The sequence below is a fragment of the Acipenser ruthenus genome, chromosome 2 (genome assembly GCF_902713425.1).
Source record: "Acipenser ruthenus chromosome 2, fAciRut3.2 maternal haplotype, whole genome shotgun sequence".
In the NCBI taxonomy this organism is placed as follows: domain Eukaryota; kingdom Metazoa; phylum Chordata; class Actinopteri; order Acipenseriformes; family Acipenseridae; genus Acipenser; species Acipenser ruthenus.
Genome location: NC_081190.1, coordinates 52,759,367 through 52,786,075, shown reverse-complemented (window position 1 = coordinate 52,786,075; position 26,709 = coordinate 52,759,367). Strand labels below are relative to the sequence as shown.

Below are 26,709 nucleotides of genomic sequence, written 5' to 3'. Positions count from 1 at the left end.
AATGGCGAAAAACCCGTGGAAGCCTGGGGTACCTCTCTGATCGCAAAGAGAAGGGGTGGAATCAGCTAGTCCCAGTAACGCACATCACTGCTAATAAATCTGCGCAACATGCTCTTAAGGGTCTTATTAAAGCGCTCCACAAGACCATCGGTCTGAGGATGAAACACCGAGGTCCTAATGGTCTTAATCCCCAAAAGTTTACATGTTCCGCGGATTAGCCGGGACATAAAGTTGGTGCCTTGGTCGGTCAGTATCTCCCTGGGGATCCCCACCCAGGAGAAAACCTTCACGAGCTCGTTGGCAACACTCAAACTACTAGGCACTTAGGATTTCCACCCCTGCAACCATGAGGAGGTCTGTAGATATAGCTAAATAATGTAAGTGTGACATTTGGATAGACACCTAAGTAAACACACAAAGTATGATAATGATAATTTCAAAATCCTGTTTTAATGTTCTTATCAACTAACTAAAGTTGCCTTCATTACATACCTGTTGCCAGGTATTTACACACACGTATCAAGATGACAAAACATAAGTGGTAGCTGAGCCTTTTTCTGAATACATGTGATGATCAACATTTCTAGTATGGCATATACACATTCACATTTTTTTTTACTGCTGATGTAACACATTATTAAAACGGTTTTATTTTTTGGAAAGGCATGCAATTCTGATTAGTTAAATATCTTTTTTTTTTTTTTTTTAAATGTGACTGCTGCTGGAAAGAAAGAAAAAACACACAATTTAATATGTTTTCATCATTCTTGTGGCTCTTGATTAATCAATCCTCCATCTTGAGCTGTATTATAGGATCCACAACCACTACACTTCATTCCCAGCACATGGAACTGTACAGTGCAATGTGTCTGGCAGTCGTTACACAGAATCTAAAGAAAAAGGAAAATGGCAAAGAAAAATTGTGAATGATTACTAAAAAATATAGTTGCAGGATATACCTGCATCATGTTTACAAAAATAAAGTGTGTACCTCGTAATTATTTAGCTGTGTATTCTTTTATTATAAATTACTAGGAAGAAATGTTTTCCTGTGTGATGCCTTAGGCTTAGATGAAAGATTTTACACTATAGGGATGGGTCGGTATACCGGTTTTTCGGTTCACCGCGGTTTAGGTACATTACGGTATTAATACCGTTCCTTTTATTCTACACTGCAATTATCGTAATTCCTTTGTACACCGGTTAACACATGTTTTCAACTGCAAACACGCTTCTTCTAAATCAAGCGATGGTACTTGCAGCCTTAGCAAAGTGTCTGAGGAAGATCTTTTTGTGAACGGATACTGTATTTTGATAATGATTTTGATGGAAACTGTCAACGACACAGAATACACGTTTCAATCGCTGCGTTGTTACCCAGAGCTTGCTGCGCCGGCTGCTATCTTTCTGGCGTCACACGTAGCTTTTAGAGAAATGCCCTCTCCAAACCTTGCAGCGCAGCACACATTTTCAATGTGCTATATTTTGTCTGGATTATCAACAGTCAGTTTAATGTAATTGATTAACATTAACTTTATTGTAAAATTATACATCACTTATCACAGATTTAATACATTATGTTTGTTTAAATAATTGATTTATTTATTTAATATAGCGTTGACAAGGCTGTTCATGGCTTCATTGCATAATGTTAAAACGTCGTTCGCCTCCGCTAACAAGGTGGCAGCAGTAGTTTTAGTGGTTATTTGCATTACGATTAACAGGTCACTCATGATCTCTGCATCGTCCCTTGGGTTCACAGCCACAGCCAGCTTCCCACAGTAACATTTCAAAGCTGCGCTGGGCTATGCAGAATCTGCACATATTTCTGTGGGTGTTGAGTGACGTCTTGTTTGCTATACATTTTATTTATCCGGTTGAAACAATAAACAACTAATCTCTGCTGTTAAATATTAACCTGTGGTACATGTGTGTGTTTTAAGCAATATGACTGATCATTTTCAATTCTATTTACCATCAGCTAAACAAAGTATTTATTTATTTATTTATTTATTTATTTATTTATTTATTTATTTAATTTTATACGTTAAAATGTTTTAACAAACTACAGCACCACGTCATTTCGAGCAAATAACAGATCTTAATACTTGTAGTATAACATTGAGTGTGTACAACTTTAGTTTTTTTTTTTTTTTTTTTTTTTTTTTAATTCTGATTGTCTTAATAAAAAAGAAATGTACCAAGCTATCTGGCATAGTAAAATACTAAATACCAAATGTTTAAATCATTCCATGAAATGAAGTGTGATTTGTTGGTTTTATTTTTGTGAATTACAGTATTAAGTGATTTACATTAGTCTTTCTTCATTTTTTAAGCCTTTATAACTTGCATGATGTACTGTATACCGTGATATTAAGGTTACCACTGGGTCTTATTTAATGGTTATCATACAGTGCAAATTTTATACAGTCCCATCCCTATTACACTATGTGAATTAAAGTCTAACAAGTCTACTGTGTCTACAGGACAATTTCGATGTGATTATGCCCAGCAGCTTGTTATAACATGCAACAGAACAGGTAATATGTAATTTAAACTACGAGACAAAGACATTTCTTCTTCATTTCTAACTTACTTATAAAAGGAAAACAAGTTATAATTTTTGTTTTGGATTATGCACCTATTCTATTCTTCCATTCGTAAACGTACACATTACATTCATCCTCCATACAAGTCTTAGAATCACTGCAACATAACAGGCTAGATCAGCTGCACTTGTTTAAAATCATCTTTTAGTTTGTGAAAGTTTGGTCAGGTTGATTTGACACAAAAATAATTACACCGAAGTGTTATGTATTTTATCCATAACTGCAAAAATTGCTTTTACCAACTTCGATTACATGCTTCATTTTTGTATGTTTACAGAGCATCACATCTCTTTAAATATTGAAGTTATAACTTGCAATTTAGAGATGGGAGTCAGTGTTCACACATCAACAATAAGCCGGTCCCTACACAAAGCTGGCCTGTATGGACGGGTGGCAAGAAAGAAGCCATTACTCAAAAAGACTCATCTTAAAGCACGTATGGAGTTTGCGAAAAAGCATGTAGATGATACTGCAGACATGTGGAAAAATGTTTTGTGGTCAGACAAGACAAACATTGAACTTTTGGGTCTCAATTCCAAGCTTTACGTCTGGCGCAAGCCCAATACTGCACATCACCCAGTCAACACAATCCCAACTGTCAAGCATGGTGGTGGCAGCAACATGTTATGGGGATGCTTCCCTTCAGTAGGGACTGGGAAGCTTGTCAGGATAGAGGGGATGGTGCAAAGTACAGGTAAATTCTTGAGGAAAACCTGTTTGAGTCAGCCTAGACTCTGAAACTGGGGAAGAAATTCACATTTCAGCAGGACAATGACCCAAAGCACAAAGCCAAAGCCATACTGGAGTGGTTGAACAAGAAGAGAATTAATGTTCTTGAGTGGCCCAGTCAAAGTCCTGACTTGAATACAATCAAATATTTATGGCGAGACTTGAAGATTTCAGTCCATCGACGATCCCCAACAAACTTATCAGAACTGGAGCAATTTTCCTATGAAGAATGGGCAAAAATGTCACCATCCTACCCTGCAAGCTAGTAACGACCTATTCAAAAAGACTCACAGCAGTAATTGCTGCAAAAGGTGCTTCTACCAAGTACTGACTTAAGGGGCTGAATACTTATGCAACCAGAAAATTTCATTTTGTACATTTTCTTTGCAAGTTTTGCTGACATTTAACCTCCTCCTCATATAACAGTGTTCAGTTTAACCACTACAGCTTTAAATAAAAAAAGTTTGTTTGAAAAACTGTGCATAAATTATTTGTAATTCAACAAAATGTGACATTATTGGTAGGGGGTGAATACTTCTGCAAAGCACTGTAAATACATATTATAATTCGACAATAAGGGCTATACACATTAAGGGCTATTTTTTTTAGGTGTTTACAAAACATGCTATTCATTGTTTTCAACAAGTATTAGGATGATACAGCTTTGTTTCTTTACGTGAAACAATGTTTTGAAACATGTTGAGAGATTAAAGGCTAGTTCATACTTCTGTCGCAGATAAATACGATACGTCAGAGATGTGCTGAGTATGTACTGCACCTCATACAAGAGGTGTAAAAAAAAATCAAAAAAAAAAAAAAAATCAAGCGACGTTGTTGGTACCTCCATCCTTTCAACCAACAGAGAACCCGAAAATGAGAATTGTATCCATTAAATTAGAGAGATGCAGGTATATAATGGTGAAAGATATTTTAGATACAGTAGTGTCTAAAATATTGTTGACCTACAAGGCTTTGCACGGACAGGGTCTTGGTTATATAATGGACCTTCTTAACCCTTACATTCCTGGGAGGCAGCTCAGATCCTCTAACTCTGGATTGTTAAAATGCATGGTTCCAAAACGTGTTACGCTCAGTTGGTGTAGTTTTAGCTATGTTGCTCCTTTTCTTTGGAACTTGCTACCAACTTTCATTAGAGAATCCACAACAGTAACCAAATTTAAAAATACCCTTAAGACGCACTTATTCTCCGCCGTATTTTTTTTTTTTAAGTCTTTGACTCTACTGCAGTCTGCACTGTTTATTACAATATACTGTACTTTTATGATGATCAATTGTGTTTTTGCAATGTTGATCTGTGTTTGATTGTTTTGTTTTGTACAGAGCCTTGAGACACCTAGGCACCTCATCGCTACAAAATGGCATGTAAACAAATGGCAAAAAAACCTGAAACAGGACACAAGTCACCAAGCAATTTTTGCTTCCCGTTCTGGGGAGTTGCTTCGCCATTCTGTTAAATAATGTTGTGCATTTCTTGAATACTGCTCCTGTACATGTATTCATAATTAATCTAGAGCTGCTGCTGCATTTAACGTGGGTTGGGGTGCTGTTTTAATTTATTTTGACAGTTAATTTATTAACGTAAGTTTGTCTGTTAATTGATTATTATAGTTTAACAACATAAACTTGCCTATTGCTTTTCTCTTATTCAGTTCATTTCATATGCTGATGCACGTGCATCATGACAAGTAATACATATTTATTTATTTATTGATTGATTCATATTGTGTCTGGTGGCTAACTCGGTTTTAGAGAATATTTAATCTACAAGAACACTGTGCTTGCTTCCCAAAGGGTATTCTCTTAGCCGGGGATTACTGTATTTTAGAATGACAGGTGAAAGGATTGACAATCTGCGAAACAGATTGAGACCACTGCTTCAATGCAAAAATACACATGCGATGCCTGTGACACCTGCAGAAAGACTTGCAGTCACACTGCACTTAGCAACCGGCAATTTCCAGCAAAGCGTGTCCAGGAGCTTCCGACTCCACTCTTTACTTCAGGGTTTTCTTGTTCTTAACAAATCTATCACGCAGTTTTCTGCATCAGGCTTTACATTCTCTCCAGTCCTTTTCAATTTTTTTCTGAATAATACGCACCAACGCTGTTTCTATTATTTGGGCATCTCTATATTCTTTAAGTGAGGGGTTATATAAATGTGGATGTTTACAAACTTCTTCTATTAGAAGAAAAGACAAAAAAGACACACGTCGCAAGAGTGACGTAATTCCGACCTGTCACACAGGGTCAGAGACCCTCGACTCCAACCGCAAATCATGTCTGAAGTATGAACCAGCCTTCACTTTTGCTTCTCAGCTACTAAATACTGTAGTGTTATTCAGTTGTTGTGGTTGATTTATTTCCTTTTTTAAAAATTCATAAAACAGAAAGAGTAGTGTGTCAACATTTTGTTCCTCCAAGTAAATAAGGAAGATATTTTAAATTAGGTTTAATTGGGGAAAATTCATACTTGCTGAGAAAGAGAACAAAGAATAGCTGTAAACAATCTACTCAACCCAAGGGGTTAGGGAGTTATTCAGCTATCCTAATTCGTTGAATGACTACAGTACTCTATAAACATTTATGGTGTATTCTTTATGTATTTGCTCAAACACAACATTATATAATAAATAATAATAAAAAAAAGGTATATTTACTTTTACAGTTGAATTTTGATATTCAGTTGGCATCGGAGTCTGGGATATTTCTTTGTCCAGTTCCTCCCAGCAAGTTGTCATGTCCCAAGCTGAATGCATACACAGAGGGCATCTATATGCTCTAAGAAAGCAGAAAACAATTTAAATATAGATTTTGGCCATTCCAATAAAGTTCTTCAATGATTACAATTAAAGATCCAATTGCCTTCAAACACTCGAGAAGCCTGTATATTGCAATGCAAATGTACACACTAAAATGTGTTATTATGCTAATAAAATGGCTTTGCCAAGTTACCCTCTGATTTAGACCACTACCGCTCCCTCATGTCCTCCTTCTCGACAACCCTCACCCTCTGCCAAACACTCCTATTATCAGTCTATCATCCTAACAACCCCCGTTGACTTTTCTCCACCTTTTCCTCCCTCCCTTCTCCACCCCTTCCCAATCTTCTTCCTTTACACTTGATGCTTTTGCCTCCTTCTCCTCCAAAGTAGCAGACATTCAGACACTACTCCAGACCAGCTTCACCTAACCCCTTTCCACCGAAACACATGCTCCCCTGATTCCCAACTTTCACGCCACTCTGACTCTCAGTCCTGGACTCCAGGCCAACTACTTGTACCCTGGATCCCTCTTTCCACTCATTTCTTCCAATCCATTGCCCCAGCTATACTGTATTTGCCTGACCTAAGTACCACGGTACCAGGGGCGGGAGCAAAGCAAGTGGCCAAGACTTAAGTGTGGTAACCTGCCAAGACATTTTTTGGTCTTGGGACAGCTGGCCCCCAGAATCCAAAGGTTTTTCTTGTTCTGATAGGGGTAGGAATTTCGAATAATAAGATATTCGAGTATACCAAGAACACAAATTTTGAGTACCCGAATACTCAACCACTAAATTACTCATAACAGTAACAGGTCCTTGAATGAATTAGCAGCAACCACACTTATAGGGACGCATTAGATAAATACATCAAAAGTAACAGCAAAGGCATCTAAAAGTATTAAAAGTAAAAAATGATGTAAACGATAAGCAAGAAATATGAACATAGCAGAGGGTTTTAACTATAAAAACGCAGAAATTTATAAAAACGACCTACAAAACTTTCAACTGCATTTTTAACACCCTTCGACAACACACAACACTACTGCTTACTAAGAAAGTGCAACAAAATATGTTTGCTCAATAACATCTATGTTATAAAATATAACATAAAAATTGAGATGTACTGTACCCATACTTGCTGATTCCATAATATAATTTTTAAAAACGGCTGATTCCGGAATCAACCCGATATCGGCAGAACTCAAACAGAACAGGATTAACATTGAAAATGCCTATTTTTTTTCAGTCCGAGATGCATCACATCGCCGACCACTGCGCACTGCAAAGGATGCAATGTTTGTTTGTTTTTTGCCACATTCTGTGTTTTCTTCCAAAGTAGCAGAGGTATCTCACCATTCCAAACATTTTAAAAACAAACACAGGAGGTAGTGCATTCGGCTATATGGCCCCTAAGCTATGGAGGATGTGAGTTCTTGTCTTCGTCTCTACCGAGTTAGTTTGGGGGCTGCAGCGGTAAACCAGGTTGAATAATACTTGGGCATTCCAAAATTTGGAAAAAGGAATTCAAATAATTATTTAAAAAAAAAAAAAGAAAAAAAAAGCCATGACTTGTAATTTATTTAGAATATTCGATTCCTCGAATATTCGGACTCACCGCTAGTTCTGAATAGCCTAGGTAAACTTATTTTTACTATTCAAAACGGCTAGGATTACATTTGAGTTTGCAGTTCTACATAACAAATACAAAACAAATATGCATTTGATTATAAAACCTACAGAACAAAAACGCACACTATGCACAATAATGTCAAAAACACATTTTATTATATTACATTTGAAATATAAGCATTTAACAGATATCAGAATATTCATGCTTCAAAAATGTCAAGATTTTTTTAAAACACGTCTCACAAAATAAACTCAATACACAACCTCTTGCAGAAAACCTTTACCAAAGGTATGTTTGACTTTTTTACTTAAGGTTTGAAATTTTTGCAGTGCAAACTGCTATCATTACATTTTAGTAGTTGGCATTTCTACATTACAAATACAAAGGACACAAGAAAAGTTATCTAATGAAGTAAGGAGGAGATGAGCCAAGGCGAGATTCCTTAACTGCTTTTCAATATACAGGGTGATTAGAAAGTAAGTTTACCACATCAATGCACCACATCTCATGAGGTAAACTTACTTTCTAATCACCCTGTAATTCCCTCTCAACTATATACACTTGCTCTACTTTGAATATAGTAAATCATTTACAATAATCTCTTTTTTTTTTTTTTAAAGCGTGAGTGTATATATAGACACACACACAGTACACCCTCGCTATAACGACCTTCATTATAACGAACCTGGCCCCTGGAATATAAACACACACTGTCAACATCCCAGTCTGTACGCACGGGATGCCACCTCTGCAGTGAAGTCCACTCTTTTGTCTTAATAAAAAGCATGCGCTGTGTAACTGCCTCCGAAACAAAATAATTTCATGTTGCAACAAAGCTGGAAACTATATTGATCGTTCGAAAAAAGGAGTAACACAGGCATATCTCTGTCGTGAATATAGGTTGTCAAAAAGCACTCTGTTTTTTGGCTTGTTCAGAAACTATGCGGCAAAGAAAAATTGAGTTTAAAAAAAAAAAAAAAAACAACAATAAAAAAAATAACTTGAGGATCAGAGGAACTTTTCTTGGCAAACTTTTCATGTCAGGTTGATTTGGAATAAAAGATCAGTTTGGGTTTGGGATTCTTGCATGTTGGATTAAGATTTGGTGCACTTGCTTTGGTGCACGGGATTTTTGCTTTTTGTACTGCATTTTAATTCTTTAACGAAATGGATAAAGGCAGAATACTGCATACATGAGACGAACAGGTACATGTAATTCTACTTTTATTCACAATCTCATCTCATTAACTTACTCCAACAGTGTATCATTCCTTTCGCTACAATGAACACCTCGATATAATGAACGAAAGGCTTGGACCCCAACAGGTTCGTTATAGTGAGTGTGTGTGTGTGTGTGTGTGTGAATTCACTAAAATGCCACGTGTATGCAAAAAAATAGAGAGTTGCTTATTTTATACAGAAGTACAGGCCAAAAGTGCTTAACAACCAGTGTAGGAGTGAAGAGGTGCAAACATCAGTGCTAAAGGGGGATAAACACTCACTTATTTAAACTATCCACTTAATTAGAATCATGTTAAACACATACAAAAGGAGCATGCATGTCAGTATTCAATGAATTAAAAGCGAACTGTACTAGGACCAATATAACACATAAATGTATTGTCCTTAACAGAACTGAATTAATACCAACAAATCAGTGGGGAATGAGTATAACAGGATGCACTTCACATAGTACTTATTACAGAAAACACGATAATCCAAGACCTTTATTCATTCCCTCAGGTTGTAAATTCTAAGATAGAAAATCAGTTTCAATTCACACTGTAACATTTTACAAACCTACTTGATTGATCATTTTTGTATAGTACAAAATGTAAGATCCAAGACAGAAGTTTTAGCATAGAGGCCTACAGAATGCCTAGTCGAATGTGAATGCTCATCCCTTCATCACATTTAACTTATGTTCAGTTTTAGTTTTCCTTCTGTATAAAATAAACAGATCTATATTTTTGCATAAACTTGGCATTTTAACCAATTCTTTTTTGCTACCATATTTAATAATGTTCAGCATGTGGATCTGGTTAAAAATCATGCATATTTTTCGTTGTTTACGTTTTGTCTAGCTATAAATATTGTTTCAGTTTATTGTAATAAATCAATTAAACACATTATTTTGTATCTAGACATTATCAGGCATTAAGGACTGCAAGTCATTAATATCTAGTATTGTACTCTGTGTTGGGACATTCTGCTCCATTTCTAACACTTTTAGTTACTGTAAAAAGTAAATCCAACAAGGTATTACTACAGAAACAACTTACCCCGTCTTAGACATTTCTTTAAAACATGTTCTGTAAAAAAAAAAAAAAAAACAGCACAATACAATTTATGTGACAAACCAGGATATTACAATGCAATATTTGAAGTGTAATTTTGTAACTAAGAATGTGGGGCTTACTTGTGAAGAAGGTGACCACAGGGTAGAACCTGTGCACCTATCCGTGATGTGTGAATATCCTGGGGGGAAAAAGGCTCTAATTTACACATACAACTGAATTATATTGTGTAAAACAGATCTGTTGTTATTACAACTATCATTGTAATTCCCCTTAATAGGTTAGAAATTTAATTTAACATTCAATATAACAAATATTTCATAAGGTATTCTAAAATCAATGCAGAGGGTGAGGTCGCTCTGCTTTCAAATCTGGCTGAGGTTAGCCCACTTTCACAAAACCAACACACAAATTGGGGCGTTCATTGACACAGAGCTGTAAGAGGAAGCATTGATGCCACCTGCCCACATTTCATGAGCTTCACAATTAAATAAATTGAAATGCATACATAAAACACAGTATTGTCCCAATATATATATACAGTGCCTTGCAAAAGTATTCAGACCCCTGACCAATTCTCTCATATTACTGAATTACAAATGGTACATTGAAATTTCAGTCTGTTTGATATTTTATTTTAAAACACTGAAACTCAAAATCAATTATTGTAAGGTGACATTGGTTTTATGTTGGGAAATATTTTTAAGAAAAATAAAAAAACTGAAATATCTTGCTTGCATAAGTATTCAACCCCCACACATTAATATTTGGTAGAGCCACCTTTCGCTGCAATAACAGCTTTAAGTCTTTTGGGGTAAGTATGTACCAGCTTTGCACAGTGTCGGAGTGATTTTGGCCCATTCTTCTTGGCAGATTTGCTCCAGGTTGTTCAGGTTGGTTGGACGACACTTATGGACCGCAATTTTCAAATAGTGCCACAGATTCTCAATGGGATTGAGATCAGGACTTTGACTGGGCCACTGTAGGACATTCACCTTTTTGTTCTTGAGCCACTCCAATGTTGCTTTGGCCTTGTGCTTGGGATCATTGTCCTGCTGAAAGGTGAATTTCCTCCCAAGCTTCAGTTTTTTAGCGGACTGAAGCAGGTTCTCTTGCAGTATTTCCCTGTATTTTGCTCCATCCATTCTTTCTTCAGTTTTAACAAGATGCCCAGTCCCTGCTGATGAGAAGCATCCCCACAGCATGATGCTGCCACCACCATACTTCACTGTAGGGATGGTGTGTCTTGAGGCATGGGCAGTGTTAGGTTTGCGCCACAAATACTGCTTTGAGTTTTGGCCAAAAAGCTCTATCTTGGTCTCATCTGACCACAAAACCTTTTCCCACATCGCAGCTGGGTCACTCTCATGCTTTCTGGTAAACTCCAGACGTGCTTTCAGATGGTACTTTTTGAGTAACGGCTTCTTTCTTGCCACCCTCCCATACAGGCCAGTGTTATGCAGAGCTCTTGATATGGAGTATACCATTACTACACTCCCAGCCACTGAACTCTGTAGCTCCTTCAAAGTGATTGTTGGCCTCTCTGTGGCTTCTCTCACAAGTCTCCTTCTTGTTTGAGCGCTGAGTTTTGAGGGACAGCCTTTTCTTGGCAGTGCCTGGGTTGTGTGATGCAGCTTCCACTTCCTGATTATTGATCCAACTGTGCTCACTGGGATATCCAACCACTTGGATATTATTTTGTACCTTTTCCCTAATCTATGGATTTGTATTACTTTATCTCTAACTTCTGTAGAATGCTCTTTGGTCTTCATTTTCCTTCAGATTCACAGCCTGACCAATGATCCTTCAACAGTGGGGTTTTTATCCAGAAAATGTGACAGCAACTTTAATGGTTCACAGGTGGAGGCCAATGGTAAGGTAATTGTGTCCTTGTTAGGGCAATTTCTTTCATTGGTGTAAACTGGGAGCTTCCACAGCACAGGGGTTGAATACTTATGCAAGCAAGATATTTCAGTTTTTTTATTTTTCTTAAAAATATTTCCCAACATAAAACCAATGTCACCTTACAATAATTGATTTTGAGTTTCAGTGTTTTAAAATAAAATATCAAACAGAACAAAATTTCAATGTACCATTTGTAATTCAGTAATATGAGAGAATTGGTCAGGGGTCTGAATACTTTTCGAAGGCACTGTATATATATATATATATATATATATGACTGGCCCTTTTGTAATTGTAGTTTATTTAGGATAATTCTAAATCAAAATTACCAACAAAAAAAAACCTTATTACAGTTATTTAACCCCAGTATTGGGATTCAGTAAAATTGAGGAAACCTAACTCAAACTGACCTTGATTCATATGCACAAAAAAAAACCCAAAACACATACAACAGTACATGATCCCAAGTTGTGAAAAGCACCGAATACACACACTATTGTAAATTAGCTGTGCTATTTTAGTGGACACAATCCCAGGAGCATCAGAAATACTTAGCAAAGAACAATCTTTCCTCCATCCATGTTGCAACTACTTCTAAATATGCTACTGTAAATATGTACTGTAGCTTAATAATAAAATTGACTTACCTCCATACAAACAGGGCAGTTTTGCCGGGACACATTTTCAACACACTGTGTAGGAAAATTAAGTATGAGAATTAAATATGGCTGTACATACCGTGTCATTCAAACACATGCAATAACCTGAATAACTTAAATAAACTATTTTTTGTATCTGTAAATAATTGTATGTGTGTAAACATATTGTATAGAAGTAAACCGATTTTTTAACAATTGTAACATGTCCACTGATCAGCATGCGCATGGCCTACTACTGTTTAGCAATTACATCCTCCTTCGATACCAAGAATCACCCTATCAAAAGAAATGACCAGATTGTTGGTTCATTTCATATCAACAGATAACAATACAACCTGCATACTACAATATTGTTGGGGAAATTAATTTAGAATTAGGGCACCGACATTTGATAAATAAAACATGTGAAATACCTTATGATTTCCTCGTAGATCACTGGCTAAGCACAAGTTACACTTCACACAGTGAAAGTACATTTCTTTGGGACCAATCCTATGTGTGAAAAAATACACATGATTATACTGTAAATATAAATTAGTTAACATAGGACATACATCACTCATGCTATACTGATGAAAATACCAACACTATCCACTATCAATACAGATGAGCTTCAGCTACTGAAAACAAACCTCACTGTCAACATGGGTCACACTGCATTATCTTTCATAATGTAATCAATCTTCAAACCTCTGCCTGGATCTTAAAAAAAAACCCACCTAACTAATATTCTTAAATGATGTAAAGGACCGTGATTAATATAGATTAAACATATTTGTGGACACTCAAAAGGTGTCTTAAATTTGACTATAAACATGAATACCTAAGGGAAACATTTAATATGAATTATTTTACTGTAATGTCCCATGAAGTGTACAATGTTTTGCTCTCCTTTAAATTTTAATTTGTAGAGATGTCCTTGGAATATTTAAGCAGAGGTAACTGAGAAGGCAAACGCAGAGGTAAGGGTCTTGTGCCAGTGTCCAACTACTAGATATAATGGACATAAATGGCGTTAAAATATCCCAGTTTGTGATTCTAATTACAATTTTGCACTTCTATACTTTGTACAGTAGATTCTAGAAGCAATTGTCAAACATATATTACCACTAGGGGGAAGCAAATCTTTAAGACCAGATTTACTCATTTATCTATCAAATCTGAACTTCTAAATTACAATACAAATATCACTATAACCAACAATTGTTATGGGTATTTACACCAAGCCAATATGGCTACAATGAAGTAACGATTATGAATACCCTGTTAAAATGCTTGTATTCATATGGCTTATTCCAAGTAAACGTCTTGAAAATGAATCTAGCGCTACCTAAGGTAACATGAGGTACAGTAGTCCAATATTAGTACTAATTGGGCTCTCTTAAACCAGATTAACTAATTTCCATTTAATCGCCATCTCATAGACATTATATAAAGGCAGTCTCTGGACTGTATTTGTATAAAAACCACACATCAGATGTATGCAAGACACTCAGCTGTGTTATTTTTTCACTGTCAAGTGTTGTTGGACAGATGAAAGACATCAAAGCTAAAATCAGCCTGAAGTTGACAGATCATCATCCTGTTTGTTCGAAATTTATGTTTCTAAAGAATCTGTAATCCTGGCCTTCAGCTTCAGGTTAAGTGAAATTTACCAACGTACTTGGACAAACACAGTAATTTGTAAAGTTATATTATTAAGTTTTAAAGCTTCATACATACCTACAAATTCCACACTGTTCACAGTGATATTGCTTTTTGTCTTTGTCAAAAAGGTGGCATATATCACAATAATATTCACCAAACTTTATTCTGCAGCCTTCACAAGTCTGTTGTGCCTTGGGGGGGAGGGAATAAATATTTAGTGTTTTAAATATTTACATAAAAAACTAAATTAACATTAAACAGCATACTCAGCGTTTCCATATAGACAATGTGTTCAAGACTTTAAAAGCTTTCAAGACACCACAGCAGGGAATATTCATTTAATCTAGTAACCTGCTGCCTAAAAATATTGGCTGAACAATACCATTTTCACACAGAAATGCAGCTACTGCGACGTCTCTGAAACGTTTTAACGAGTGTGTAAAATACCCTTTCACACAGCATGAAATTGCACAATCTATGCCGGTGTAATACCGTCATAATCCTTTCACACAGTCAAAGAGATCGTGCGAGTACAACTTTCAAACCTGTCAATCAACAGATTGTTCTCATGGCAACAACAGACTGTTCTCGTGCAATCTGAAACAATGACAAGACCTAACACAAGCAGGCAGTGCTTAATTTGTAAAGAAAGAGGTGCCGGGGCGCAAGCAATGACAATAATACCGACCCTAGGAAGCACATAATCAAAATCATAACATGTTTATTTGAAAGAGTATTGTATGTACTTGTGTTAGATGTTTACAATCACACATTCTACATCATATACAAAGTAGTAGTGCGTGCAGAGAAATTAATTAAAGGCAACCGCAGGACAAATAATTAAAAATAAAAAAGACTGTATACATGTTTTGTTATGGTTTTGCATTTAAATGGCTTAAAAAACAAACAAATTAAAAGGCATTCAGAGGCACTCCAGAAGGACAACATTGATGAAAAACAGAAGCCACTGGTAGATTACAAAAAACGATTAATTAAACTTAGGCTAGGTGGTTGTTTTTATTCTCTATTAATTCAATTATATTCATTGAAAAAGGCAAGAGAACCAGATCATTATTAATGTTATTGTTTTGGTTTAATATAATATAGCAGGGTAATGTTCCGATTGAAGTAGGCTACAATATATTTTTTTCATTAAAAAGTTGTTGTCGTTCTTTGTTGAAATTAATGTTCAGCTTTCATATTTTGTTGTGTACTAGTAATTTAATCAAACCAAGTAGTGTAAGAAGCTGCTTGTATCAGAAGTCGGCCATCTTGGGGAAAGGGCATAGCTGTAAGACTGCTGAACAACTCTATTGTGATCAGCTGTGTCGTGTGCACCGATTGGATAGAGTGTGGTGCCACACTGGATCACGAGATGGGCTTTGCCTCAGAAAACTGGTGATGGGAGTCGGAAATTGCGTGTGACGGGTAAGTGCATTAATTTGTTACATATATATATATATATATATATATATATATATATCTATATATATATATATATATATATATATATATATATATATATATATATATATCTATATATATATATATATAAATAATGGGGATTGATTTTTGTTCTTAATACAAAGGTGGTAAAACGTGACTGACGTGTATCTGGGTAATGGCTATCCGAGTGCTGACTGTATAATCCAGGGCTGGCAATGGAACGTGAAACAAGCAATGTGATTGTATCGAGCAAGGTTCCAGCTGTCCGTATATTGGATGGATACGAACAGTTAGAGTCTTGTCACATATTCTAAATCACTGCGCTACCTCACACAATTTAAAGTATCGGAAGGTAGCCATCTTGCTTGTAACTATGAAACTGAGTGACCAATTACCTGCCAAAAATCCCAAAGTAGTAAATAGACATGCCAATTTGGATGAAGAACAATTAAATGAACTGGAAGAAAAAAACAAAAATACAAAAAAAATAAATAAATAATAATAATAAACCACTTTCTTTACACTCAGTCACTCCGACTGTCATTTAAAATAATGTATTTTTAGCGGTTTGTAAACGCTAAAGAAAAACACAAAAAGACACTTCTAAACATTATCCACCCCTCAGACATACCTTGAAAAATTACTGAAATCTGAGACATTGTTGTATTTATGTTTATTCCTCCCGTCTGTTCTACTCAAACAGTGTGTCTGCACTGTCAGTGACAGGGAAAAAAAATAACTCTGTGTCGGCTCAACTCTGCCCCCCGGTGTATCTTTTCAATGGCAATGTCCACAATATCAAAAATACAGATGTACTTTCTTTTGTATGTTCTAATTAATTTAAGTCACAGCATCGCCGTTCAGCATTTTTTTCATTCAGCCATTTTATGTTGTTGTTTTGGAGTGGAGGTGGAGGCGTTCCTTTGAAAAGGAGCCCTGGTCTTACCACACACCTTGTTGTTAGTTATTGCTTACTTGAAAGTCAAAATAGGAAAGAGCAGATCTGACAAAGACAAGGGTGTGTTGAAAATCTGTCAGAGGCAGTGGTAGCTCTGTTGACACATGACAAATGCAGTTACGTAAGTCTTGGCATACAGTTTATCTCCTGGCTTACGCAGTCACACCAGATCTGAACATTATTGAACTACAGCTTAGACCAAACTGGAGAACTGATTTTGCTGTAGATTTCTGCCTCCAGCACCCCTGATGGACTTGCAGGCTGCAATCATTGAAGAAGGAATACTAATCCTTCAGAGCATTTAAAACACATTGCAGACTCACTGCTAAGGCTATACACCCTATTGACAGTGTTACAGTACACCCTGTGATTGACTTTTACAATTCTGTCCAACCCCTGTATCTCGTTCATCCTTTATGGTGTTCTATTAAGTTTGACTAAAACTGAATTCTAGAATCTTTTATTTATACTTAATTCAGCTACTGTAAAAACTAAAACATTCCAGAATACTTCAGTTGCTGTCTGCTTCTTTATAACTGTTAGCTGTCATGGTTACGATCTTTTCCAATCACAGTTACATCCAGTAAGCAAGAGAGAAACTCTGGATCATTATCTTTCTTTAACATTCCACCATAACAAATTCAGTAACACACACACACAAAAGAACCTACATTGTCTGATTGTATAACTACAAATGCTGTACTGTATACAACCCCATTCATATATAATTAATTACTTATCATAAAGTGAAGTGATTTACCTTCTGATCCCTGTTGCATATGGAGCATTTGACTTCCTTCACCTTAAAACGATCCATCTGGTGATTTTCTTTAGCATCGTGACAAAGACGACAGACATACAATTTACTGCAGCAAGGAGCCTGATTAAAAAATAAGGCACATTTTGTTTAAAAACAACATTACATAGGTTTCTGACAAGTGTTAATTATAAGTGTTAATTATAATCGAAAGGGAACATAATACTAAACTATCAACTGTTTATTTCACCTTTTAATGAATGAATGCTATTTCCTATTGCATTTTTGCTCCTGTATTTCCAATTTTGACTATAAAGTGTTCTACACATTATGTAGTTGAAAGAAATCATTGTTTTCTATATATCCTAGTTGGCCTCATACGAGTTTGTTGTTTTTTTTAAAATATTGTGCCACAGTTAGGATCATACAGCAGCTGTTTAAAATGGTAATACAGTATGAGGCTTGGTGATTCAAAGACATCCTATCTGAAACTGAGTGCTTGTGTCATCCAGTAAGTTAATCACAGAAAGGTGACAGGTTGTGGTTGTGGCAGTAGTTTACAATCTGCCAGCTGAAGACATGTGAGGCTTTAATCCTTTCTTGGCAGACCTGTAACAGGTTTGCCATAGAATGAACACTTAGTAGTTACTGTGTAGGCACTTGTCTATTCCACCTGCACTATCAACCAGAGTTTGTGGTACCGATATCAAAACAGGTTTCAAATATACCGACTATGGAAAAGGTGTCAGATTTAAATGTAAAATGATTGGGAGCGCCCCAATTGCAGGATATCAAAAATCATTTTTCATTACTTAGGCTACATATTACACTATGCTGTATTAATATTATTGTGACCACCGTACCACAGCACATTACACGTATGTGTTGTCACAGTATAAATACGCGAAGTAAGCACCGAAGTAAAGTCCAAACTATCAATATTTTTTTTTTTCTTGAATGTAAAAACACATTTAAAATTCGCTTTATAATTCAGTTGCACATAACGTCAAAACAATAGACTGCCATTGTAGTACAGGAACTATGGGTGTATCAGCATTACTTTGTGGGTGTCGTTTAACCCAATAGAAACCGAATATCGGTATAAACTTTAAATTCCACTAAACTGTAGACCTGTGTGTTTAGTTTCGAAAAGTTCTAGCTGAGCTCGTATGCTTGCCAGCAATACGCAACACAGACTTCATACAGCTCTGCTTTTAAATGTCATTACGTTAGACAGCTTGTTTTGATTTTTCGTGAATGTATTTCCTACATGCATGCTGTGTGATTTCCCCCCCCCCCAAAAAAACAACAAACAAACAAAAAATCATACTCTTAGTAAACAGCTGCGCATATAATGCTCACAACCCAACACAGAAGCAGCCATTTCTTGATCTTGTGGCCCGGAAGTGCACTTTTTCTACTTCCTAGTAGTGTATGCAGATTTCAAGTTACTTGTACAATTTTACAGTTTACTTGAAATCTCCAAATGTTTAACAGCTGAGCATAATTAAAAAGCGCTAATTAAGAAAACTGTTAGTTCAATACGGGTTTAGTTAATTAATTGAGAGCTCTGTTAAAACGAAAGTATAAGACACTAGGGTAGAATGGACCCTGTTTGAGATGCCCTGCTCTCGAGATGCTGCCATCTAGTGGAGCTTACAAATCACATTGACAACTGTGTGAAACAAAGGTATCAATTTTAAAACCTCGTGGAGTATATTGATGGAACAGTATTTAAAAAAAATACCCAATTCTGTCAGCTTTGTGTGTGTGCGTGTTTTTTTTTTTTCGTTTTTTTTTCATGAAGGTTACTAACAAAAGTTTGTAAACTAGCAAGGGTTTGCCTAACACAGAAAATCAACCATGTACATTTACTTAAAGGTAACATTTTCATTGTTACATAACAACATTAGATCAAGGATTATCAGTAAATGTATTCCAGTTGGACCATATTGTATGTCAATATTTTTGTTTTTTGATAAACAGATACATACATTAACTTTAATGATGTCTTGTACTGATAGTCCCTGATTTGTATTTTATTCAGTTGTCCACTGATAGATATATTTCTACATACTGTATATGTAGCTATTAACCCTAAATTATACAATTATGAAGTGTTTACAATCATGTAGGTCACCTTTTATTGACATAATTGATCAGTGGTTTCCACATTTTAATAAAGCTATGTATCTATGTATATTAAAATGTGCAAATGTGCCTAAGTGTAATATTTGGGACCAACCATGCACTTGCTTCTAAATCAGCTCACTACATTTTCAATTTCAAGGTTTGTTAATGGAACTGAGAAAATAAATGTTCATGATGGCTACAACTTGGCAAGAATTTCATCAAAAGTAGTACGTATGATAAGGTTATTTGGCTCCCTCTAGTGTTACTATACAATTGAACAGCAATGGATCATTGGGATCTGGAACTCCATGGAACGCTTTTTTTATGTGAACATCAATATGTCTAACAGTGCTTTAATAAACTGTTTAAATAGAAGAGAAAATAATGCTTTTGTGCTGATGAAGTGTAAGGGTGCATGTACATGTGACTCTTATAATCTCTACTTGAAATATGAAAAGAAAAACATACATAGGAAAAAAAATAAGAAAAAAGTACATTTATTTGGAATAGTAAAACGTGTAAAACATGATAAAATGTGATACAAAATATTCAATATAGTGATGTAGCTGTGTAATGAAGAAAATATCCTCTATTAGGCGATGTCCACCTTTTCTGTCAAATGCAGTTGACCAAGGGGACAATTCCATAGTATGCAGCTACAATGGCTGTGAATGCAGTGTGCATTTGAAAGATACACCTGCTTACAACTTTATCTTCACAATACATTCTAACCACATTACTTTTGTTTCTGTGACTGAGCGGCACCATTGTTATTGTCCTCCTGAGAGGAACGTTCCAAACTCTCATTTGATTCATCACTGTTACTGTCCTCCTTTGGCGTTGACGTAGCCTGTTGCTCCTCACTGCTCTGTTCACTGTTGTCACTGTCCTCATTTTTGCTGGTGTCATCCTCCTCTGGGCTCTGCTCTGAGCTGTTGTCTTCTTGGCTGGGGGCAGTATCCTGTTGGCTGCTGTTATCACTGTCTTGGGAAACTGCTTGGCGGGTTGTGGCCTCCACGCTGTCTCCTGCAAGGAGACCACTGTCGCTCCCCTGAGAGCTGCTGAGACTGTCAAGCCCTTGGCTCTCAACCTCAGGAGTGCTGGAGTCCTCATCCACTAAGTCATCTGTAACATGTGCGGCCTTTGGAGGAAATAACACTATTAATAGTTCAAAGGTATTATCCCCCATGGGAAATGCATATCCCCAGGAATCCAATTGTGCAGAAGCATGGTATGCATTTATTAGCACAAGGACAGTATGAGAATCTATGACACAGTGGCCTACTTATGAGTTCTGGCTTATGATTGTTTGGACATGCAGGCTATATTTTAGCAATCGTTAATTTGTTCCACAGTTATTTAGCATTATGGGTTATGATGCATCCATGATATTTATTTTAGAATTTAGGATTTTATCATAGTCAAAATGAATACATTAATAATAATATTACCTTAGATAGTTTTCCTTTCAGTACTTTGCCCTCTGCCTTTGCATCCTTGCTGCTGAATGAAGATGCAGTGTTTTTGCCACCAGACTGAGGTTTGCTAACCAGTTTCAGGCTCTCTGCAGCTTTATCAGTCCCGTGGAACTTGTAGGGCTCCAGTCCCTTATATATTTTGTTGCTGTTTACAAACTTTGCTGTCTTCTTGTAAAATGTGATGTCGTTTGCTAGATTGTCACCCCGGGCACTAGCAGTGGTAAACGTATACCGGGTAGTGGATTCTGCTGGAAGTTCAGTAATTGTTGGTTCTGCCGTTGTGGATATTTCTGTGCTTTCATCACTGTCATTCTCCTACAATGAAATGTGCATTGACAGCATAAGAAACTTGTGTTCGAAATCTAGTTACTCATATGGAAACACCTTTGTTGCTGTTCTGTAGAACTCATCTAAGGGCTCATCTTGAAAAATAGTGAGCTTTAATTTCTGAGAACATACAACATTTGTATAGTAGTAATCTTGAACAAGCCTGAACAAAAAAAGTTTTGCCCTTTTTCACATTCCTGTGTAATTACAGGCAATGGTAACTATACTATTATGGCTTATAAAAAGCACAGAGTGACTTACATCTGTTTCATCAGAATCATCACTGTCACTACTCTTGTCAGATTTACTGTCCTGAAAAACAACAAAAGTAATAGAAATTAAAATTTGGTTTTGTGATTACAACTTTAAAAACAAAAGGTAGTGTGAATTGGATGTAAGTTCAGCCTCATGATTGCCTCTTGTATATTTGGAAAGTTTTGTATTGCATTTTTGTCAGCAGAAAATAAAAGTGCAGCCTGTGCTCTTAAAGGCATCTGTTTACTTGTGTGAATCCTCCATGTCTGCTTAATCTTGCAACACCAGAAACCATATAGACTTCCATGCAGGCTGATAGTATGTGCTCCATTGGCAAGAAGTGTTTCTGTATCCAAGATTGCACAGTTTACTGATGTTTCTACAGTGGTGGTGGCTCTATGGGTAATTCTGGAGAACATAATTTGCTGCAGTCTTTCACCCCAACTTTCGTGAATGTATTAAAAGCAGATTTTTTTAAAGAATAGTCTTGAACTATTTAAACACCTTGCAGATACATTACAGCAAATTACTGCTGACCTGGCTGCCCATGGTGGCTCAGTGTCTCATTGTATGTCCAATCCTTTAATACCACCACAATAATCTAGCAAGCTTACCTCTGTCTGTTTTGAACTTTCTCTGCTTGGAGAATTTTCTTCTGAAGCACTTTCGCTTTCCTGCAAAAGAAAGTTATCATGAATTAAATATAGTTTTATTTATTGCAAAAAAACACACAATAAAATAACGTTAAGTTTGCGACATAAACCCACAAAACTAGGGAAACTGGAGTTGTTTTTACACTACAGCAATCTTAACTGATACCTGTTCTACCTAGGCATTGCAGCATTGATTAGGAACCTTTGGAATCTCCCCAATAACCCACATGTGGAATAGTTAGGCTTTAAATCAGTTAATTATGTATGTACACACCACTTGTCAATGTTTTTATTGTTTCTAATTTCACATTCTTGTATGTCTTTAAAAACATTGACAAAGTCAGTAAATATATTTCTTTATTCAGATCCAGCTGTGATACACCTGTATTGTAATTCACTTTGCAATACAAGCAGTGTGTTTTCTCTCGACTCCCATCAGGAATCAGAGTGCTCTACTTGCTGTTTTCTAAGATCACCATGCCAGGCGTTACTGATTGGATAATCAGACTCACTCTAGGGAAAGAGCACACCTTCAGTTAGGCTACATCCAGACACAGTGCAGGGCAAGCACTGATAAGTAATACTTTTTAATAATTCACTTAAATCTTTCTTGTTTTAATTACATTTAAGAGGTCTTGATGTAGAGATCTCAAAACACTGCCATCTTTCTGTTCTGACTCTGCAATCATACAATGTACATTAACAGTACTGTGCTGACACATATTCTGCTATTTGGTTTTATTTATTTTATTGTACACGCCACAATAGTGGAGCCTGCACACTATCCTAGTCTGCGCTGCAATCTCTCGGTAAGATTGCTGTAGTGTAAAAACGTAACCCCAATTTCCTTAGTTTTGTGGGTTTGTGTCGCAAACTTTATCTTACCGTCATTTTTTGCAATTAATTTTTGTTTTTGAAACAGTAGTTCACCCTGTGGGTTTAATCGAACTACAGTGTAACCCCTAGAAATTTGGCCTTAGGCCCCATAATGAAGACCTTGTTCTCGTTCATTGTTTTGCTTTCTGTTTTAACTACACTGCCTTATCAGCATGCACTGCATATTTTGGTATGTACGTCTATTGATATTGCTTGTTGAGATGCACACTGCGCTTTGTGTTTTACATTTCACTGCAGAACTGCTTATCCAATTGTGATGAAACTTGGTTAGGACATTCTTTAGCACACATTATTGATGATAATTATTGTGGATATGTCAACACTTACTCTTTTTACTTTTATATAGGGATGAAATCAAGTCTGATAACTATAGAAAGTTATATGAACCCCACCCCCCACCCCCCTTAAGTCCCAGAATCGTCAATGTGTTAAGGTCTGTTACAGAAGAGTTAATGTCAAAGAAGATTTACCTGTCTGTTTTTTTTCAACAGATGCAATTTAAAGTTGTCTACATAAATGTCTCTCTTAGTTCCTTTATTGCGAAATTTTGAATCTTGCAGTACAGTGCAGTTATGGGTGGCCGAAAAATATGGTCTCCTCGGAATGTAACACATTTTTATGGACACCTTTAACTCGGAAAGTACACAACAGAGAGTTAAGCTCTTTTCCAGTTTCAGAGACAATCTGGATGATTCTGTATTTACCGAATTTCAATCTTCAAACTGCTTTTAAACACAAGCTATTACATGTTCATACTGTAGTGGGATCTAAAAGAGTAAGCAGTGGGGTTCTGAAAAATATAGCATTATACATCCCCACGTGCTGCTACAACTGTTTAAATATAGCGTTATACGTCTCCACATGTATTATATTCCTCATACTGGGCAGTGCACCAGCACACAGACCTACATTCAATTATCTTAGTTTTTAAAAATAATGCTTGGGACAAATTGATAACGGTTTTTCATTTATAGCTGTTTTTATATGTCCTGCTCCTATCATTTTCATATGTGGTTCTTTCAAAACAAAGAATTAGCAATGCATTCATGTTTTTTATAATGACTAAGATTTGACAACCTACATACCTGTTCCTCGGAGCTCTGTTGATAGCGAGACATCTAAAAGATAAGACACCCGTAATCAATAAAATTATGTAAAAAGTTCAAAAGAATTCCAATGTACAGTATGTCATTGAAAAATTTAAATTTGAAGTGTAACAAAAAGTAAAATACTCACTGGAAGACAATATGCTGTCCCCAAGAGGAAGAATATCAGAATTGTTGTATTCATTTTTATTCAAGTATACCTATAAACAAACATATGCAGTTAACTTTCATTCATATGTGTATTAAATGAAAACCATGAACTGAAAACCATGAAAATCTATCTTCTTAGCAACGCTGACCTTAGCACTGCTAGCTTTGAATGCCTATTTCAGCTAATTAAAAACTTGTCCGGCTCATGAGACTTAGCATTTGTGGTTTTCTCTAGAAATCAGATCCAAGTAACCTTTTTTTAACATCAAATTTAAACCAATGTCTTAAAAAAGAATTTAAACTATAAAAGCAGTAATATATTTATTGAAAATATTGAGCACAATTCTGATATAAAGTTAAGTAAACATCAGTTTTAGTGATTAAACATTCTTATTCACATCTATTTTTGATCCTCAAACCTATAGCCTAAGTTAACAAACCAGTAATTATTCATGTTAAAAACAAAAAATAAAACATAAAGATGCAATTGTACTGTAATTACAAAAAAATGCCCAAATATATCTCCATGCAGCCAATTCAGATCGGTACATACCTTGATTTGTTCTTGAAGTTAAGAATAGATTTAGCTTCTGAGCTTGCTATGTTTCACAGATGCCAACCAAGTAAACAAAACTTTCTACAAATTATAATGACTGAAACATTTCTTTGTGTCCTACTGTCTGAGAGCTTTAGCTTATTGGCTTTTAAACTCTTTCTCAGACAGAATCAACCAATTGCTACAAAAGGCTGTGATGTCATGAGGTTTACCAGCACTGGCCCACCTTTCTTCTCCCACTCTTCCTGTGGGTACTGTGGCAAGTTAATGCAAACTTTCACCAATTGGTACAACATGTGAAGAAACATGATACAGTGTTATTGTCAGTAACCCACAAGGATTTCGAAAGATTTCTAAAATCACTCAGCTGGGTCTATTTAACTGTATGCTCCCACTACAGTTTATGTTGCCAATGACAGTAAATTAAGAATCAGTTAATTGTAGTTATTACGAGAATACCTAGCAAAGGAATTCCAGCTACAACACAGACCATCTTTTGTTCATTCATTGAAATGTCATCTTATAAACAGGTACTCTGCCAGCTGTAGTGATGTTTTCTGGTCTTTTCTTTCAATTTCATAAAAAAAATGGGAATATGATATAAAAAAAAAAGGTTTTAATTTAAAAAGGTCTTAATTCAAAGGAATTCCAAGCAGTGCCTAAGCTATCTACTTCAAAGCCAGTGACATCCGGTACAGATAATTAGAAAAAAGCACAATAGAAAATCAATATGATATAATTGATGTCATGAATGGGGTTCTTTGTCAAGTGACCAGATGTCCCAGTTTAACCAGGATAGTTCTGGTTTTCCATCAAAGTTCCCAGTGTCCCGACATTTTGCTCAAAATTTTACATCCAGAAGTGTACTGAAATTAGCTAGCTGCTTAAAAAAGATAATACTAAGAGTGAGAGGATAGCTATTTAAATATCCATTAAAATAGCCTATATTTAAATTGCTTAATTAGCTCCCGGTTCTGGTCACCCTAGTTCTTTGTGATGTGTCGTAGCATACAACAGGCCAAACATGCGCTCTAATTGGCTTAAAGATCCTTAGCAGTATATAACGGTCGCACACAAGGGAAGCTATAATGTCATTTCACATGGTTAGAATGGTAACATAATGGTAACATTTTCATATTTAGAAAGTCAGTATCAGTACCAGTGTGCTATCATATCAGGTACTGCAGAAGTTGGCCAATGTATCTGAGAAAAAAACGAATCAGATACATCAAAGCTCAGTATAAATAAGGATCCAGATACTCGAAGTACATTGTATATCATACAGGTGGTACGGTATATAGCAAATATAACCAATAGTTTACAATTTACCATATTACACTCTTAATTAAGGAACTTAAAGAATGAGAATAAATCAAAGACGGTCAGCAGTGAATGAAGCAAAACATTATTGTCTACTTGAATACGTTTCTTAGTTTTACCTCCAACAAGATAAGAAAATTAATGGCATAAAAAACCAAGGGTTTTGAACTAATTTCCTCTTTAACTAAAAAAAAAAGTTACTATTGTATTTCCTTGTTCTTCAGTTTGCTAGAGTTGTATTGACTGATGTATGACTAAGACTCATGTAACAAAATCACAAAAGTTCTTAAAGTCCTAAAATAGTCAATGTGTTAAAGTCTGTTACAGAAGAGTTGATATCAAAGAAGATTTACCTGTCTGTTTTTTAATTATCTTCATGTTGTAACAGATGCAATCAGAAATGGCTGTCTGGAAT

The 26,709-nt window shown here is 35.9% G+C and overlaps 2 protein-coding genes across 3 annotated transcripts; both read right to left on the bottom strand.

The window, feature by feature from the left end:
* Positions 1–666: 666 nt before the first annotated feature.
* Positions 667–18,856, bottom strand: LOC117408376 (RING finger and CHY zinc finger domain-containing protein 1-like). 2 transcript variants are annotated; one of them, XM_034013321.3, is made up of 9 exons: positions 18,750–18,856; positions 17,423–17,542; positions 14,334–14,449; positions 13,025–13,103; positions 12,600–12,644; positions 10,170–10,228; positions 10,033–10,062; positions 6,017–6,137; positions 667–890 (listed from the first exon to the last, which is right to left on the bottom strand). In XM_034013321.3, the coding sequence occupies exons 1-9, from the start codon at positions 18,801–18,803 to the stop codon at positions 762–764; spliced, it is 753 nt and encodes a 250-aa protein (XP_033869212.2). In that variant the 5' UTR covers positions 18,804–18,856; the 3' UTR covers positions 667–761. The 2 variants fall into 2 exon arrangements, with proteins under 2 accessions (XP_033869212.2, XP_058852984.1); XM_058997001.1 differs by lacking the exon at positions 18,750–18,856 and adding an exon at positions 16,100–16,161.
* A 1,177-nt stretch (positions 18,857–20,033) lies between these two features.
* Positions 20,034–25,104, bottom strand: LOC117409145 (dentin sialophosphoprotein-like). The gene is made up of 7 exons (XM_058996998.1): positions 24,972–25,104; positions 24,399–24,468; positions 24,248–24,280; positions 22,227–22,286; positions 21,619–21,669; positions 21,004–21,345; positions 20,034–20,693 (listed from the first exon to the last, which is right to left on the bottom strand). Exons 2-7 carry the CDS (start codon positions 24,450–24,452, stop codon positions 20,289–20,291), a joined length of 945 nt encoding a protein of 314 aa, XP_058852981.1. The 5' UTR covers positions 24,453–24,468; positions 24,972–25,104; the 3' UTR covers positions 20,034–20,288.
* Positions 25,105–26,709: the final 1,605 nt, after the last annotated feature.